This window comes from Oryza sativa, chromosome 8, assembly GCF_034140825.1.
Source record: "Oryza sativa Japonica Group chromosome 8, ASM3414082v1".
In the NCBI taxonomy this organism is placed as follows: Eukaryota; Viridiplantae; Streptophyta; class Magnoliopsida; order Poales; family Poaceae; genus Oryza; species Oryza sativa.
This window is the reverse complement of record NC_089042.1, coordinates 1,249,872-1,267,971: the sequence shown is the minus strand read 5'-3', so window position 1 is coordinate 1,267,971 and position 18,100 is coordinate 1,249,872. Positions and strand designations below refer to the sequence as shown.

The 18,100-nt window shown below is 42.0% G+C and overlaps 1 protein-coding gene and 2 long non-coding RNA genes across 20 annotated transcripts; 1 reads left to right on the top strand and 2 right to left on the bottom strand.

Annotated features, from left to right (window-relative positions):
* Window positions 1–1,268: 1,268 nt before the first annotated feature.
* Window positions 1,269–1,954, bottom strand: LOC107278063 (uncharacterized). The gene is made up of 2 exons (XR_001548133.3): window positions 1,797–1,954; window positions 1,269–1,625 (listed from the first exon to the last, which is right to left on the bottom strand). It is a non-coding gene; the product is annotated as an uncharacterized lncRNA (long non-coding RNA).
* Window positions 1,955–6,212: 4,258 nt separating this feature from the next.
* LOC9268742 (uncharacterized) lies at window positions 6,213–16,716 on the bottom strand. 18 transcript variants are annotated; one of them, XR_010734407.1, is made up of 14 exons: window positions 15,473–16,708; window positions 14,845–14,979; window positions 14,649–14,753; window positions 14,203–14,291; window positions 13,678–13,718; window positions 12,281–12,384; window positions 11,819–12,194; window positions 11,378–11,445; window positions 8,910–9,027; window positions 8,546–8,617; window positions 8,153–8,248; window positions 7,911–8,004; window positions 6,959–7,039; window positions 6,213–6,887 (listed from the first exon to the last, which is right to left on the bottom strand). It is a non-coding gene; the product is annotated as an uncharacterized lncRNA (long non-coding RNA). The 18 variants fall into 18 exon arrangements; XR_010734408.1 differs by having other exon boundaries at window positions 8,153–8,189; XR_010734404.1 differs by lacking the exon at window positions 8,910–9,027.
* A 197-nt stretch (window positions 16,717–16,913) lies between these two features.
* On the top strand, window positions 16,914–17,351 carry LOC4344551 (uncharacterized). Its single transcript, XM_015794876.3, has one exon. It carries the CDS (start codon window positions 16,914–16,916, stop codon window positions 17,349–17,351), a length of 438 nt encoding a protein of 145 aa, XP_015650362.1.
* The last annotated feature ends 749 nt before the right edge of the window (window positions 17,352–18,100 follow it).

Genomic DNA, 18,100 nt, shown 5'->3' with positions numbered 1-18,100 from the left:
TTAGTCTCGGTTAGTAACACCAACGGAGACTAAAGATATCCTAGATTTGTGGTGTCGGTTTGCAACTCGGGACTAAAGATCACTTGTCTAGCAGTGATATTAAGTGGTATGATGTTAGTCTAATAAACCTACATACTCATCTTTACTAATATATATAAAAAGGAGGAGTTATTCTCTTTGCTAGATGCACCTAGGAGAACCTACACAAAACTTCCTATCTCTTTTATCAGCCATCCGATCTATTCATCCAACGGCTAGAAACGGATGTAGATATCTTTGTGATAACAATGCGACAGTGAAATCACCGATTCCCCATCCAGCCGAGCGGATGTGCGCCGCGCTATCCCCACGCACCGAGCAATAACACCGGACCATGATGCGCCTCACATCCTCCCCTAAGTAGTGGCCAGGTCATCTCTTCCACCGTCGTGTGAAGGCATGGTCTCAGGGAAGGCCACTCGTGGCCATGAGCATGGAGACAACAGAGTGCTGTGACATGGCTGCGGCCTGCGGGAGAGGAGCCTAGGGTTTCACGAGAGCGTGTGCTGGTGTGGTGGAGTCGACCGGTGGCCGCTCTGTTACATTGCCTGTTGGCCGTCGTTTCACTCGTCATTCGCTAAATTGGAAGGTTGTGGCTGCTATTGATTTGAACCGTGACAATGGAGGAAGCCTCGGGGCAGTTGGCGAGGTAAATATTTGACGCCGTTGATTTATTTAAATATATTTGACCGTTCGTTTCTGTTACTACTTAAAAAATTTATGATGTTTTTGTCGTCCGTCTAACTTAAAAAAAAGAGCGATCCTGAAAAGAAAAACGCGGCAACAGAAAAACAAAAGCGAATCGGAGGTGGAAAAAAATCTCCTCCCCATCTCCCGATCTCTTTTTTTTCTTTTTATTTCTAAAAAAGTAAATAAACAATCTAAATTCCTAATCACAAAAGGGAACAGATCTAGTCTCTAATCCCTAACTTTACTTAAAAACTTAAAAAGTTAAAAAAGTTTCCGTCGTCCGTATATAATAAAAAACCATTATATGGTACAAGGGGCGGAAAAATCCAATTTTCTAATTGTGGTAACTACAACGATCCATATAAACATTATCATTAATATGGTTATGCATGAAAAGTGTATATTGTCATTGGATTCTTTTTACCCGTTGCAACGCACGGGCATTTTTGCTAGTTATTTAAAAAATTGAAGTAATTCTTAATTATTTTTTCTATCATTACTCCTAGTGATTAAAAATCAAACCCACAGGCACATCTAGCTAGCTTTATATTATTACCATTAATTAATTCTATTAGAATATACGACATGCATGCATGGCTAGTGGTGCTTGCAATCAAAATCAGAGGCATGAAGTAGTACATATTAATTAGGCCCCTTATTACAGCTTATTAATTATTATGGCTGAGAGCCTGTCAGCCTGAGACTGATGGAGAGTGGCCGGTGGTCGCCTTAGTGGCAGCTGTCCATCTCTTCCATCACGCATGCAGGGGTCAGATTATTCCACCCGCATTTCTTTGCAATGTCCTCGATGCAGATTGGCGGAACCACCAATCCAGGATAGTGGAATGCAATCAGAGATGTCCAGATTTTGTCGTCACTAAGGTCGTCATCCCGGCCTGTTAACACAATACAAACAGAATTAATTAGCGCATGCATGCACAAGTAATTAATTAGGAATAGAAGCGCTAACACAATACAAACATGCACAAGTAATTACTACTAATTAGGAAGAGAGAATCAAGCTCAGCTAGATTGTGAGAAAACATGAGATGGATGGATGGATTTACCTCCCCGGGTTTCGGTAGCGGAAGTAATAGTTGGACAGATAACAAGAACTAAAATAAGAACACCTGCTATCTTCGTCATCTTGGTCGATTTCATCCGATCCTTTGCTCCTCCTCCGTATAAATAGGCTCCAGCCCATGTGACGTGAGTATAATAATTAATATAATGTATGCGAATTTTGCTCAATATCCTCTTCAACGTCTTACTATGTTTTTGGAATTTGGACGTGACTACACGGTAATTAAGTGTGCACATGACCCGTTCGCGGCAGCCTCCGACAACAAGATTTTCTCCTTCCACTAGTAACGTGTACTCCTACTCCGGCCACTAATCATGCATGAGCGGCATGACAGAAATGTCACATTCAGAGCAGTGTGATTAAAGCGAATGCATGTCTTTCTGTCCACCTGCTTGTGCAAGCAACTGTTAGCTAATCCCCTCCTCCACTTTACTGTCTGTGTGCTCATGCAGATTGGTTTAACCCTATAGCTAATATAATTAATTAACTAGGCATGAAAGTAAAACCAATTAGGAAACAGCAGAGAAAATGTGACCTGGTGTAAACGTACATCTATATCTATCTATCATATACTAAAAGTTCATTAAATTAACTTCCTACAAAAACTCCCAAGCCGCCATGTGGTCTCCTACAAACGCTCGTAAACCGCCACATGGTGTTCTAATAAATTAGGAAAAAAAAATCGGTGGACCTACTAATTTTACCCATTAGATCTCCATCTCAAAGAAAAAAAATCAGGTATACCCACCACGATACTCCCCTCCACATGTGGAATCGTATGTCCTCACTAATCCCCACGTATACGAGTTCTACATACAAACCACTATCCACCGATCGCTAATAAGTCATATTGCTTACAAGACATTTCATGCACAATGTACCTAATATAAGAATCAGCTGATATCCAATGAGCATGCATGCATGTCATCTAGCACCAAAGATAAAGAACGATACTCCGCGAGTAACATCAACAACTGATAGGTAGGTAGAGTATGCCACCAAGCTACAACCAACAGTAGTTGACTACAAGTAAACTGAGACTATTAGTAGTAGTGTTCCGACAAAATACACCTAAGTTGTCACGTGACTCTAATAAATTACTCCCTCCGTTCCAAAATATAAGGCACAACCAACATTAACCCAAAGATAAAGAAATAGTTATTATCATCTTGTAGTTTGGATCATCCTAATAAATATAATGCATGCATCCAATAGAATTAGAGAATGTGAGAGTGAATTGTTTAAAAAATTAATAATTTAATGAAGAAGATGTCATAATTAATTGAATGCATGCCTTATATTATGGAACATATAAAGAAAGTGGTTGTACATTATATTATAGAACCGAGGGAGTAATTGTTCTATAAATATAATAAATAAAATAAAACAACTGATCATTGGTTTCCACTTAAATCGATGGACCAAGATATGGTTCGATCATCGGAGGCGTTTTAGTTTATATGGTTAGGGAATTCATGTTCATATATACATGTTTTAGTTTATCTGCAGCTGGGTAGTAAAAGGCTAGTGGTAGCTAAGCAGCCTAGCAGAAGTGCAGAGAACAAATGTAATTTGATCAGTTTCACTCTCATCCAGCTGAGAACCGAACGTCTCCGATAAATTAAGAAGACAGTTCAAGTCAAAAGGAGCGAGGAAATTAGGGCAAAAGTTGATGCTAGTGAATCTGAAATCTGTTTACACCCAAATTTGACACCTATAGACGAAATAGGGGAAAATTGCCAAAGTTTGGAAAGTGACGGGTTTCCTTCACAGGGCCGGTCAGACCACAGGTGTGTGGGCGGTCTGACCGGCTAGTAGGGCCGGTCTGACCGCAGGTATGTGGGCGGTCAGACCGGCAGGGTCCGAGTCCGAGTCTGTTTTCGTCGGGTCTCGGGTTTCCTTGCTCGGGAAGGCATGTTTCGTGTTTCCTTTGGTTTCTATCCCGAGTTGGACATGGAGAAGGGCCTGTAGAGGGCAAGACCAACCCCTATTTAAGCGACAAGGCCGGTTCATTGTAAAACCCCCCAAATACAATCTACTTGAATCGTTCTTTTACTATGTTTTTCTATTTTACTCTAGTTTAGTCTATCTTTGTCGGTTTGCGCCGTAAACCGTCCGCCGCCGCTGCGAGAGTGCGACACCTCTTTTTAGGTTTGTCCTGAAAACCTTCCATTTTGCCCACGAGACGGGTAGTTATCCTCATATCGATCTAAATCGGCCTAGAGGCTGATTTTGATCTCTAAATCGGCTCTGCTAGCCGGTTTAGTTGCTTTTCTACAAAACCCATCTTGATTTGGCCCTTTGGCTAGATCGAGGTGGTTGGCGACTCCATATCACCGCAAGGCGTTTAGGTGTTGCGATCGTGCTTGTCGACTTGTCACAAAAAGTTGCCAACAAAATCCACAAAGAGAAACTATTGGTTTTCGGATCATCTACAGTGATATGATCCCGTTGCCATCATACGCATCAGATCAGCCATCGCCTGTTTGCAATTTGCAACGAGGAGCAATGTAACAGGCTAGCTAGCAACCAGGGTTTCATTTACCGCCGGGGCCGCGGTTACCGCGCCCCGGCGGTAAGCACGGTTACCGCACAGTAACCGCGGTAACCGTGACAAACCGCGACAAACCGTACAAAATTTATCAAAAATTCAAATTATTTTTTAAATTTATTTGAATTTGACGCGGTTACCGCGGTTTACCCCTTACCGTACCCCCGCGGTAAGCGCGGTAACCGCGGTAACCGCGCGGTTTACCGCGGTAAATGCAACCCTGCTAGCAACTGAAGCTTGAAGCTTGAGCGCCTGGACGGTGGGAAGGAGGATCCTGCCACCGTCTCGCTCCACGTCCCGCCGCCCTCGCCCTCTCCGCCGCCGCTGCCATCAGAGCTGACCGAGCGCTACCCTGACGTCTAGTACGCCGCGTCCTCGGCTCCTCACCCGCCGCCCACAGCCGCCTCCACCCCCGCCCACCGCCGGCCTCGGCTCCTTACCCGCCGCTCGCAGCCGCCTTCTGTTCACCAAGAGAGAGAGGGGCAGAGAAGGAGAGAAACAACAAGCGCTGAAAGGTGGGCCCTACCGTTGTTTTTGCTGACTGTATTGCTACGAGTGTGCCACGTAGGCTGAAAACCAGTTCGAATCGATTTAGGGTTATAATTTATCCAGTTTTGAGAGTTTGGGGTGTTAAATGTCTGGTATTATAGTTTGGGGGTAAATCGTACTACCGCAATAGTTCGGGGGGTAATTCGTACTTTCCAATATGGAAATATCTAACTATTTGCCAAACTATTGGTCATCATTAATTACAATCTTAATTTGGTTTTTCTCATAATTCTAAGGAAACATAAAATTAAATTCCATTAATATATTACTCTGTATGTTTCAAAATATTACTGGTCATTCTCACATTTGAAATTATTATTTTAGATCGCGGTATTCTATCTTCACATTTTATCAATGCCATGTATAACTGTTAATCAAAGTTAATATTGCTTTTGAAAACTATAATGTAGTTAATAAGCATAGCAGTGTAATTTGCACATCTCCTAGTTTGATGTGAAATTTTGCTACAATGACAAATAATATAAAATGAGAGATAGGCAAATTTAATATATATTTTGCAGATGAACCATATTACAGGCTAAATTAGGCGGCACGTCAACAGGGCGTGCAGATCTTCTAGTATCTAATAATCTAAAGCTAGCGCTTCTTGTGCCAACGGGACATTTAACTATTTGTCACTATTATGTTTGACAATTATCAAATGCCCCTCTTAGATTTGCACATGCTTTTTAGACCCTCTTAAGTGGTGGTTTCTTAACTATTTGCCACTTTTGTCCACGTGGCATGCCAACGTGGATATCTAGGGTGAAAAACGACGTGGGACCTACTGGTCAGTCTCTATCTCCCCTCCATCTTCTCCCTCGTCGACCCTGATTGCCACCTTGGCATGCCACGTAGGTAAAAGTGGAAGAAAAGTTAAGAAACCACCACTTAAGAAGGACAACAAAAAGTTTGTGTAAATCTAAAAGGGATATTTGCATAATTGTCAAAGCTAATAGTGGCAAATAGTTAAATTTTCCGGTGCTAGCCGATTGGTCTTCCGTCAGTTCTACAAATTTGCGCCACGTGGCCCTAAGCCCCGCGAGCAGAGGAAAAAAAAAGGTAAAGCGCCGTTTCTTGATTTATCACGGGGGAGCAAGCCGTAGCAAAGCACTGAGCTCCCAAGCTGCCTGGGAGGGATGAAAACGGTCGGAAACAGTCGAAAAACCCTCTACCATTTCCATTTTCATTTTATTTTCACGAAAATGGAATCGGAACGATACACTCGGAAATGGTAACGATATCGCATGCCAGATTTTTTTTAAAACAACATGACACCATTCATTACCATTTCAGCAATTTCAGCAAGCAGCAAAGGCTCAAGTTGCCATTCATACATTCTAGTCTGAATGACTTGTCTGATACATTGTACTAGAGGGTGGGACGCGCCAATGGTGCGCCGCCTGCACGTACATGTTGGGAATAGCAACAATCCGGTTGTTATACTTGCACACTGAAAAAGAAACAGGTTGAAAGCAATATAGCAGGTGACCATGTTAACTTACTCAGGTGTCCATATATAGATAAGGATGTTGCCTATTTGGTCCTTATAACAGTGGCTAAATATGTGGGTGGCATAGTAGATTTACAAGTGCAGTCTGCACGATGGCCTTATAAGGCACAAGGCTAATTAACACCATATTGATATCATAAGATATTAGCATCACGTTTCATGGAGAGCGAACCCTGATGGCACCAAAAGGACTGTATGGCAGGGCCAGTACGGTCTTCAGAAGATATCTATGGTTGCTTGCAAATGCTTTTCTTGTAGAAATGAAAATGCATAGTGAGCAACCTCATGCTGTTGTTTACTGCAAAGTCTGTCCATCCATCTTTTAAGTTGCAACGATGATCCGTTGATGTGTGGAGAACCATTGTGATTGAAGGGCCTTCCAATGCTTGAACTTGTATATCCACTGTTGCGCTGTCCATGAGTGGCGCTATGTGATCTATGGAGTATTTCGTCGAAAAGTACTGTAATGAAAACTGGGTGTCAGCTGTTGGCTGAAGGCATAAAAGAATTTAAAGCAAACGGAAGAGCTAACCACTCTGTCTTGTTTCATGAAGGCCTATGCGTGGTTGGTGCGAAGAGTGTGATAATATGTTGAGTAGATTTGCAGAAAGAGCTGAAAATTAGGAAAGGTAAATAAACATATCAGAAACAAAATATAAGACAACGATAACATACTGGATTGTTCACTACACATAAGCATCTTGTTAGTTAGCAGTCTCTAATAACTGCTAGATACGTAGGAGGTATGTTATATTTACAAAGAAGTGCAGTGTGCACGATGACCATCTAAGATGAAAAGCTAATTAGCAAACAGTAGTACCATAACTTGTAAATGGTTGATTTCCATGGGGATGGATACTGCAGTTTGTTGACAGGAAAAGGATGGGTATAGCATATAGCATTGATATAGTACTCTTCACAGGACATCAATTTTTGCCTGCATTATTAGCATATTTGAAGCTGATCTATGCTAACAATTAACGTATTTTGGGATTAACATGGTAATAGAAGTTGATCTATTAGAATTATTGTTCCAGTCATAAATCAGAATATGCTGATTGTTAGCATAGTCAGTTGTAAATCAGAATATGGCTAAATGATCTACTTCAAGGATCAGTAAGTTTAAATCAATATTTCCTATTCCTAGCTATATTCCTCGTTTGATTGCTACAAGCATTGACAGATTCCTAGAAGCACAGTGCATTAGATAAGTAACTTTCATAAATTCAAAGCAGTTACAATGCTCATCGCAAGATGTAGGTTTTATACAGGATATCATACAGCACGCAGGGGCGAGTTTCATATATAGTAAGTCGTACTAATGGCTTGGATTTGCAAAAAACAAAATAGGACCACACTGTCTTGTTGTTGCTTCATTGGTTCTGTTCGAAAAGGGATAAAATGCTTCACCAATCAATTGACCTATAGGGAAGTAAAAACAGTAGTGTTAATTAATTGGGAAAGTGGTTTGCATACATGCGTACCCAATTAGGCATGCTGAAGAGCTTGCACAATGGGAGTTCCTCATCATACCGTCCATGAAAGAGGGAAGACGGTAATGCCCACAAATAAAACATCCTGCATATACCATCAAATCACACAGCACAGGTTCAGGATAATTCAGTTCACAACTGGCCATTCTGGCCAATGTAATTTCTCTTGCTACTAAAAGAAAAATAAATGGCTGTTCTCTATATGTTGAATAGGGAGAGACACGGTGCCTTACAATATTGCCAAGATGAGGAGCCTAATTGGTCGAAAGCCTGTCCTAACAATCAACATATTCTTTTACAACTGAAACAATAATGCTAATAGCCGGATTCTTAACACGAAAATCACAGAAAAGAAATCAGGTAAGGTTAATTGCAAGCATAAACACCACTATCTTCAAGCTTTCAAACGAACAAATTCCATCAAAACTTAGCAATGATATAAAAATCATGGACAAGGTTGGGAGGTGATATATTGAAGATTTTTTTTACTATTTCCATTAGCTAAGCTGCAAGACTTATTTGCACAGAAATCACACTACACAGAGTCATCAAGCTTTCTAAAGGGATATTGAATTGATACATAGAAAATATAATAGTTGCATAAGTTTTGAATGGGAGTCGCCAACCTGATAAATCATCACCTATACGGCTCCAGATAGGATCTCATTCATTGCCGATAAGCCACAACTTGTGGTACTCTGTAAAACAAACAGATCGAGAAAGAATCCATGTAAAATATCAGAACCTGGTAAGCCAAGTAAATCATTAGTAAGAATTAATTGACGTGAAGTTGCATATCACTGTCCATTAAGTATTCTCTATTGATTAGCAAGTTGTTAATCTTATTAACTATTATTTTAATCTAAGCCAATGTAATTTAATCTTTATGATGTTTATCAAAAAAATAGTCCGTGCGACGCACGGGTTGATGGCTAGTGAATATAATGACAGTCTGAAAACTAAACCGAGGGCAACACCCTAATCACTTGCCTGTAAAAATGTGCACCCTAAATCCAGGTATAAAGTGATGTTGGATTGCAAGCTCTATGAGGGACTCTGAACTCTTCAAAAAACTTATAACTTTAATTGCTTCATCCATACAATTATCCTACAAAATTAAAGGTGCGCACAAGTATGATTCTACATTCTGGTTCTTGTATTGTATATAAGGAAGCACATGTACTGCCATACTGGTCCATGTATGGCAAGATTCAGGACCCATGGCTCATTGTTCTTTTCTCATTGCTAAGAACACAAGAAAAAAATTCATCGCCAAATCATTTGTAAGAATGAAATTTAAGGATTTAAAATAAACTAGCTGGGTGGCCCGCGCAATTGCGCGGCTAGCACCCATATAAACTTATATGTTTTTAATATGATTTTACTTAAATTTTATTAAATAGTTATCTCGTTGTCTTAAGATTTTGAAAGATCAAACCTTATCATTCTCGTGTTTCTAATTTTATACTACCTCCATTTCAGGTTATAAGACTTTCTAGCATTGCCTACATTCATATGTATGTTAATGAATCTAGACATATATGAATGTGTGTCTAGATTCATTAAAATCTATATAAATGTGGGCAATGCTAGAAAGTCTTATAATATGAAACGGAGGAAGTGGTTTTTAAAAGTCACACCTGTTGCTACCCTTACATCTGTCATATTATTCTTTATTATTTGCTTGCTCGATTTACCATTGTTTCTATTCATTCTCCTTGGAACCTTTAAAAATTGGATCTAAAAACTATAGGTTTATTGTCATGTTGGGCTTCTTTTTTATAATTTCTAGAAGTCCCATCAAACGCTGCCATTATACTCCTCTACGACCATCCACCGCATCTTCTCTTTATTGTCATTGCTATTTTAGAAGTCGTACATAATTATTGTTTAGGTTCATTTTTTTTACTTTCTAGAAGTTCCACCAAAATATCAGCGACTTAGTCACCATACTCCTCTATGGCTCGCTCGCTGCCGCTCTTCTTTATTGTCATTGAGTTTTTAAAATCAAACATGATTATCATTGGGGTTTATTTTTTTTATTATTTAGAAGCCCGAACCTTTAAAAATTAGATCTTATAGTTTTTAGAGTTTATTGTCTCGTTGGGTTTCATCTGTTTTATAATTTTTAGAAATCCCGTCAAACATTACCACTATACTCTTCTACGACCCGTCCGCCGCATACTCTTTATTGCCACTGGGATTGTAAAAATCGATCATAACTATCATTGGAATTCATTTTTTACTTTCTATAAGACCCACCAACCATCAATGGCTCTGCCATTGTACTCCTATACAGGCCCGCTGCCTCTCGTTTTTATTGTAATTGAGATTTTAAAAATTAAATATGATTATCACCAAGGTTTATTTTTTTACTTTCTAAAAGTCAAAGTCCCGCCAACCGCCTTGACCGATTGCTTCACGACCTGCCCGTTGTTTTTCCTTTTAATCGTCAAGTTATCAGATGTCCCATCAACAGCCACCACTCTGCTCCTGTATAGGCCTGTTACTTAATTAATCTCGTCATGTGTTTTAGATGGTCTTTATTTTTCAGTTGTCTTTATTTTTTATCACCAATTTTAATTATTTTTAAATTGTATTCCTAGTTGAAATCTTATTTTTATTTTTCTAATTTCAGTATTTATTTTATTTTTCGTATTGTGTTCTTTTGATATTTTATTTTTTATTTTCAATTTCAGTTGTTTCAAAATTATTTTCCTACTTTCACTCTCTTTTTAATTTGCCTAATTTCAGATTTTATTTTATTTTTATTCTGAATTTTAATTAATCTACTATTAGGTTCTTATATCTACTCTCATATCAATATTGCTTATATTTAATTCCGAATTCCAATTAATTTTAAATTGTATTCCTACTTGAACTATTATTTTCTTTTCTTTTTTCTTTTTTTATTTTTTATTCTGAATTTTAATTAATCTCGTATTGGATTCTTGTATGGACTCTTCTTTCAATATTCCTTATTTTTAATTCCAAATTTCAGTTATTTTTAAATTGTATTCCTACTTGGACCTCTTCTTTTTTTTTTTCTAATTTCGGATTTTATTTTATTTTTATTCCGAATTTTGATTAATCTCGTATTAGGTTCTTATATGGACTCTTCTTTCAATATTGCTTATTTCTAATTCCGAATTTCAGCCATTTTTTTTATTGTATTCCTACATAGACTGGAAATTTTTAGCCCCCACAACGAATGTGGTGCCTCCTTTCAAAGCTGTTTTAATAATATAATAGATGAATATGGCAAGCTGTAGACTCGGTGAAATCAATCTCTAATATTTAGCTATTAGAACGGAACCACTAATAACCAATTTCGCGTTTGAAATTAGCAAACTAAGAAGTGAACAGATCAAGGCAAGCAGCCGCAGCTATGGCAAGACAGCACCAAGGCACGCAGTCGATGACCAAGCTTCTGCAGTAGAAGGTAAACGTTGGCCAACCTCCACCAATTTCCTTGAGGCTTGATGAGTGGCAAATCCAGGTTGAGAATGGAGGATGGGCTCGAACCCTAAGTTCAAATCAGTAAAACAAAAATGAAGCATATGCCCTTACACATGTCGAATGTGATGTGCACATGATGAAATGGAAAAAATAATTACTCAGCTGTTTTATTTGGTTCATTCAACAAATATGCCCTCCTCACTTCATCTCTAATTTTAGAAGCATAATTGCATAGTTCTCAAATTGTATTTGTTATGTTTGATCAGCAAATATCTCTTTAGGATAAAGTAATAATCGAAGGCTCTTTGATTGATTCGTGCTCTAGTTATTTTGGGGTGGGGGTGTCACTTGAACTGCTAGTAAATCAATTAACATATGTTAAATCCCCTTAATCGACAAATAGATCAGATGCTAGAAATCTAGAAAGAATAAAGTCATACCACTCGCTGTAGGGCTGTAGGCCGCAGCCAAGAAGGGAGTTACGAATTGCAAGACATAACTGGAGACTGGAGAAGTAGATCAGCTTCCCGTCTCCAAGGTCTTGCCTCCTAGCTTGCCCAACGGCCTGAAAACGGTGGCCAGGCCCAGCGCTCGCAACTCGCAAGATCATGGTTCGCGCAGTCTCCCTGGCTCACCCCCAATTCGTCGCGTATCTCCGTCACATATGGCGTGACGCCCATTAGGGCATCGAGGTCGGGGTTCTCGGGCTACTGGCCGCTGCCTGCTGCCTCGCACCGCCACAAATGCACATGCTCGGATCTACCGTCGGGTGGATGAAGACCGTATCTGCCTCCAAAAGCACCCCTGCACATAAAACTGCCCGCTTTTTATTCTAAATCCTATATAAAGTAACAAACACACAGGAAATACACACGTCCTAATACAGATAAATAGCATCTCACCAAGCTTCACCCTCCAATGTCCATATAGTCTGAATCAGGCTGCAAACCAATCCCAAATCCAAGAAATCTACGAATGCCAGTTAAATCCCCAGCTTCGCCGTGGACTGAGAAGAATAAACAAATTAAAGTGTACAATGAACTTAACTATAATGAAGGTGGATGAGAAGGTCAGAACTGCACATCCCACTACTATGTAGCAGTGCATCCTCATGCATAAAAACATATATTGATGAACAAAGTCTAAATGCTAAAAGTCTAAACACAACACATGAAACACCAAACCGTATAATCAAATGTGCTTAATAGAACGGCATAAATATAATTCAATAGATTGACATTATACGTAACCAATGTCATAAGGGACCAACGAGAAGCTAAAATTGGAACATGTCATCTTTTGTAAATAAAATAACAAAACAGCTAACATCTTCATGTAAAATCTATGTTCTTATAACATAGATACAAAGGCATGAATTATGCATGGCCGTCTGTTATCTACATGGATATAGTAAGCTAGTTCTATATAACGCTCAGGCAAGACAAAAACACATCCTGGGTTCGTGCATGTGGATTATATTTATATAAATTAGCACCTAAGTTGTTCTTGTGAACAAAACCTGTATAAACCTAAAATTAGTAAAAAAAGGAACTGGAAGAAAACGAAAGATCTTCCCATGGAACTGATAAAACACGGTGAAGACATAAAAGCAGAGGTAAACCTATAGCTCATGCGGGGCAGAAGGAAAACAAACAAGTGAACAATTCATAACTCTCTTTTTTTATTCTAAAGCAGCACATTAGCAAACACATATGTATAGTGGAACATATATTTGAACTGAGGCTATTGCATCCTGAAAGCTCAGCAGCTGAAAAAAAAAAAGAAAGCATGCACAAAGTGTAGGGCAGGCGCAAAGAGAACCAAAAACAACAGGAAATGTAATTTTCATGCACAACATTCAGGATAATTCTGGTCGTAATGCAACTCAATTCCAAAATCGCATGTATCTGATCATATAAACCACACTCTTATGATAAAAAGGCTTTCTGGACATCAGAATATCAATAGATATAAAAACATGTAATCAAATGTGCAACCATTTAGCAGCAACTTTTAATAATAACATGCACAGTTTTTCATGGAAAGCAGCATGAAACTCAAATTTCACCTTCCTATTAATGAACATTAATAGGCAACAATTTTCCCCAGATCTCAACATTCTTCCACAGCATTAGTCATGTATAAAATTAACGATAATCTGTATGTTTTTTCATCGACTTAAATTTATGACCATTATCATAGGATAAAACAAAACACTAAGTTTTAAGAACCAATCTTAGCATGGCCGGGTCTATCATCATGTCTCTTACAATAAGTGGCAAGAAGAGTAGCGCATTACCTTGTTAGTTTTCTCTGATGAACAAGTACGGCACCATCACACTGGAGACAATAGGAAGCTCATTTATTCGTTTGCCTCAAATTGATCCAGTAGAAAATACGATAAGAAGCATCATTTTACAAACTTAATCATAACCAGAATAACAATACCAAAGTAATATTTGTGATACACATAATCCCCAAGGCCCAACTACAAACTTTTAGGTAGAGCAATATACAAACGCAATATCAAAATCTATATCACATCACATACAGTTTCCAACCAGCCAGAAATGAGGACCAGAATACATAACGAAAAGGTAACGCCAAAATCATAACTGAAAAGGTAACATAATAAACATGGTTTGCTCATCTTAGATAAGCATCAAACACAAAGACTATGAGGAACCACACCAAACAGTTTTTTTTTAACCATGGCCTCAACATGTATCCAGTTAAATAGATTGACCGACCATAAAGTTAATCAGACCATCTAAATATAATTATAATCCTGGCCTATGCGACTGATCTAGGTAGGTCCACTCACCCATCCGCTAATACGTTTTTTCCTTCCATCTTTTGCTGCCACCAACCATAGAGTGCTGTGGTATACACGCTAGCTGTTTGGAACGAAGCCTGTTGCAATCAAACCGAGAAATACCTTTTTAGTCTTTAAAAACCAGATAAACCATAAATTACCCTATCCCAAACATCGCCACATAACCATTAAAAAATGAATATAAAAATGATACAACGCACTAAACAAAACCTTGAACCCTGCCATCCTCCAACAATAGAAAAGCACAGGAAAAAAACGAACAACCATTCACCGATAGAAACCGAGCTGGACAGAAAACGCAATTGACTCTTCCCATATCACCCAACCATAAAATCTAGCCAGCTTACATTATGCTATTAATCATATTATTTTTGCACTTCCAGAAAGAGCACTGCAGTAACAGATTTCTGACTAAGGCATCAATTAATAGAGACCTGAAATTATAACTTCACTCTGCTGCAACAATTAAAGCGCAAGCTAAGATGTTCTCCCATACAAACGGAAGCAAATAATAGGGCAAGGTACTCTCTTGACTGAACCTACCAAAAACAAATATTCAATGTCAGCAAAGTGAAGTAGCTTTATTTTATTTTGGAGGCAAAACCAACACCTGTAGTCATTCTGTTTTACCTATCTATAATTTTTAAACCACCTTGAGCAGCCTCAATCGATACGCACATTTCTTGCAGGTGATCTTCCATGTCTTCTGTCAGTTTGTCATAGAGCTTTGGCCCATGTTCGTGAAGTGCCAGATTATAAGCAGTCCTGCCAGAATATAAGGACAATATTATGTTCTGGTACATAAGAAGGATATTGGTTCCAAACAAGTAAAAATACTATACTGTGCCATGAAAGGCTAGTAGGTCAGACATGATACCATGGAAAGACCTAATAATACTAACGAAAGTATTTCCAGAACGAAAGAAAAAAATAATTCAAATATCACAATAACACATCACTTAAGGGCAAGCAAACAGGGCAGTTGGCCTTTGCTTCTCTCTTAAAATTCTATTTATTGCACTTTTTAAGAGTAAGGGGCATAGCGACTACAGAGTTCCATTGAACAAGTTGTATGACAGAAGCACTATCTACAGACTACACGAATAGTAAAAGCCCATGCTTGTGATTGTAGAAATAGAGTTTTTATGTAAGAAAAATAACAATTTTCCACCGAAAAAAACAACGATGTAAAGAAGAAAGACTTTCATAAGTATTTTGAGGCATTGTTCAGCTAATCTTGTTTCAAGGGGATAAGGACCTGTTTTTTTATGTGCAAACAAATGCATAACATAGACCACGCTGCACGCAAACTCTCAAGTGATAAAAATTGATCCGAGATGAATTTCCCTAGATGTAATAGGCGGCGGCGGTGGTCTATATCTCCACCACGACTGGGTCGTGCACAGAGCATAAGCAGGGAGCCATATGCGCGACCACCGTGACATGGAGCTATAGACCGCCGCCGCCGCCTGGCCCTTGGATCCTAGCCCAGAGATGACGAGACGACGAAGACCACGGTCGCCTGCGTCGGCACCCATACTCCCCCATCATCTCCCCCTCAGGTTACAGGAACCGAAGCCCCGTGGCACTCTCCGCTGTGTCAGGCCAGCGCCGCTCCAACCCCGCCCACAACGGACGCCGCACCCGCCCCCACCGGCACCGACATCCAAGACGTCGTCGTCGCCGCCGCCACCACCTCCACCCTTATTCTCCTCTCTACTCAACGTCGCCGGTCCCATCAACGCTCACCGGGCTGCAACGACAGGAACGACGATGGTGGTGGTGTTGCCGTGGCTGAGCACAGAAGAAAGGAGGAATGAGGCGTCGTCATGGTTGGCGGGTCCTCACGACGAGCAGAAGGACAGAGGGCACTGATCTGGGGCGAGCTCGAGAGCCTGGTGACATACGGTTCTCCTCTTCTCGCTGCTGCCACCGCCTTCATTGATGCCGGCTCCGTCACCAACGTCGTATCTTCGATGGCAGCGGCAACGGAGGACGGAGCAGCGGCCGTCGGCGATGGCGGCGAAGGACCCAGCAGGGGCGCTCGGCGATGGCAACGGCAGCGGAGGACGGGTGCTGCGGCGGCGGCGCTCGACAGCGCCAGAGCGAGGTGGAGGCGAAAATGGCGATGCTCGGCGACGGCGGAGGAGGAGACGCTGCCCAGCGCATGGACGGCGGTCAGATCCGCGTCCCCGACAACATGGAGTCCGGATCCGGACGCCGGCGGCCGGAGGAGGCGCCTCGCAGCGGCGGCGCTCGGCGACGGTGGGGACCGAGGCGGAGATGGCTGCTCGCCTCGCCGACGGCGACGGCGCTCGGAGACGCCGACGCGACGGCCACGGAGGTGGACGCGGCCGCGGCGGCGGAGGCAGAGGCGGCGGCGCGAGGGGAACGCGGAGACGGAGGCGGCGACGGCGGCGGGAGAGCGGGAGGGAGAGGGCGAGCGAGAGACGAGAGGGAGAAGGGGGCGGCGGCGGATAGGGTTTTGGGAGTTAGAGCATCTCCAACAGTCTCTCTGAATTGGCCTCTCCAAATAGCCATATAGCCAACTCTCCATGTAATTTAGCCAGTCAAACTAGATGGGACGGACCCACGTGTCAGCCTCTACTCCTCTTCCCCCCCCCCCCCTCTCCCCTTCTTTCTTCTTATCCTTCAGATCCAAAGCTAAAGCTAGCTAGCTAGCTACCCAGCTCACGCGAATGGCCTCCTACGACGGCGGCGGCGACGGCGGGCGGTCTGGCGGGGGCGGGAGCGGCGACCTGGCGTCGAGCGCCAAGCTGGTGGCGGAGGCGGCAAGTCGGTGTTCCAGGACCGCGTCGCGTCGCGACCTGGAGAAGGTCGACAAGGCTTGCATCGCGGGTGGCGCCTCCCGGCGAGAGGCGGCGCAGAGCAGTGGCGCGGAGGAGCGGCACCGGTGGAGGGGCGACGCGGAGGAGCGGCGCCGGGGAAGAGGCAGCGAGGAGGAGCAGCGCCGGTGGAGGGGCGGCGCGGAGGAGCGGCGCCGGCGAGGGGCGGCGCGGAGCGGTGGCGCGGAGGAGCAGCACCGGTGGAGGGGCGACGCGGAGGAGCGGCGCCGGCGAAGAGGCGGCGAGGAGGGGCGGCGCGAAGGAGCGGAGCCGGCGGAGGGGCGACGATGATGTCGACACTTGGCGACGGGATGACGACGCCGCCGGGATGCTGCTGCGCGCCTTAGAGTGTGCGGAGAGAGAGAGGGGGAAGCACGCGTGGGTCCCACGGATGGCAAGCTGGTTTTGACTGGCCAAATTTGGCTAGGCAGGGAGCCGGTTTGGCCAGCTGATAGCTTGGCCATCCAAATAGCAAGTCTGTTGGAGTCTGTCTAATTTTGAACCAAACTTGCTAAATTTTTGCTCGGAGAGTGAGATAGCAAGACTGCTGGAGATGCTTTTACGTAGTGTGGGCGTTTTTTTGCGAAAAAGCCCCTATTCTTTTCACTTTTTACATTCATGTCCACGATTTTTCCTATACAAACACTGTTTGTGAGGGGCCTATACGTAATTAAAGAAAACCGGAGGGCTTTTTTTCAAAAACACACCCGAGCACTATAGCAAAATCCGACGTGGCGTCGCTCCTCGCACGCCCCTTCTGCGCGGCATAATTGTTGCTTGGAAGGGATTGGATTCATGCTAATTGTTGTATTCCTTCAACCATGCATCAATGCTTGATTCAGTGGCAAGGCGACAAGATTGAAATCGTGCCAGCTGACAGGTCAGTCAATGTTGCCAGTGCCGATTTAGCTCTTTGGGAGATGGATGGTCTTGATTATTTATCTGGAATAGTTTGAGATGGAGATTTTCTAAAAGTGTCCGATTCTGATATATAGCCAATTGAAGATAGAGAACCCAAGCTATTATTTTGAGGGCGTCTT

Coding starts and splice junctions, on each gene's coding strand:
- LOC4344551 (XM_015794876.3), top strand. CDS start 16,914: ATGGCCTCCTACGACGGCGGCGGCGACGGCGGGCGGTCTGGCGGGGGC.